Here is a 929-nt window from a genome sequence, read left to right as displayed (position 1 = left end):
ATTGTGTGATTGTGCGCGCACACACGCGGGCGCTCGCGCGTCGTGTATGCCTGCATGCACACGCACGTGCGCAAAAGGACGTGTGTGTTGTTGGCATGCTTGGGGAAAGTATGTGTGCGGCAGTGAGTTCAACAGCGTCGCTGTGGTGTGCTGCGGCGTCACCTTCTCAAACTCGAGCTTGACCGGTGGCGGGAACTTTTGGCTGATGAGCTGCGCCGCCTCCTGCCCCAGGGCCATGGCCGTGGCCACGTCCGCCACCTGCGGGGCCCAGCAGCGGTTTGGGGCACGGAGAGTCAGGGTCGCGGAGGGGCAGGATTATGGCTGAGAGGCGGGCATGGGCGGCTTTGCTGCGCCGGCTGCAGTGGGATGTGGTGTGGTGTTACGGAGGCTGGTGTGTTGTAGCGAGGTGTGGCCAGGGCCGAGTGCAGCAGTGCACCACCCAGGGCCTGGTGCAGGAGGGCGGCACAGGCACACGCTGCCGCATTGCTGACAATACGCTGCATGTAAGACCATTCCAGATCACGCCCAGATCACGGCCAGATCGCGGCGACCCGCCTTGAAGTTGACCATGACGCTGTCTGTGTCGCCGTAGATGACCTCGCAGTCCGCGGGGCGGCCCCGCGCGGTGCAGAACTCCCCCTGCACCCAGGAGCGCGTGGCCTCGATCATCTGACGGCCGTAGGCGGTGGTGGTGGCGCTGATGGCCAGGCACGGCATCTTGCCCACAGTGGCGCCTGCGGGGGGGGGGGGGCGGCAGAGGGGAGCATTACCGGGCCGGGGCATTGGTGATCGGCGTCAAGGTGCGGGCTCGGGGAGAGTGGGGTTGATGTTGAATGCGCGCAAGTGGTCTTGATGGGCGGCAGGCGTGCTTGCGCGGCGGCCCCTCCAGCTCCCGGCTGTGGTTTCTCCGACAACCAGCCATCATACTC

General features: G+C 66.0%; 1 protein-coding gene across 1 annotated transcript in view; it reads right to left on the bottom strand.

Annotated features, from left to right (window-relative positions):
* MNEG_15976 (DNA polymerase delta subunit 1) overlaps positions 1–717 on the bottom strand; it is a gene marked incomplete at both ends in the record, with an annotated part of 1,948 nt that extends 1,231 nt beyond the window's left edge. The window contains 2 exons of the mRNA XM_014035553.1: positions 163–258; positions 535–717. Of these exons, the coding sequence (XP_013891007.1) occupies positions 163–258; positions 535–717 (279 nt within the window). The remainder of the gene's footprint in view (positions 1–162; positions 259–534) is intronic.
* Positions 718–929: the final 212 nt, after the last annotated feature.

Source organism: Monoraphidium neglectum (genome assembly GCF_000611645.1).
Source record: "Monoraphidium neglectum strain SAG 48.87 unplaced genomic scaffold scaffold05850, whole genome shotgun sequence".
Lineage (NCBI taxonomy): Eukaryota > Viridiplantae > Chlorophyta > Chlorophyceae > Sphaeropleales > Selenastraceae > Monoraphidium > Monoraphidium neglectum.
Note: the sequence above shows the minus strand (reverse complement) of the source record. Positions and strands in the feature narration are given on the sequence as shown.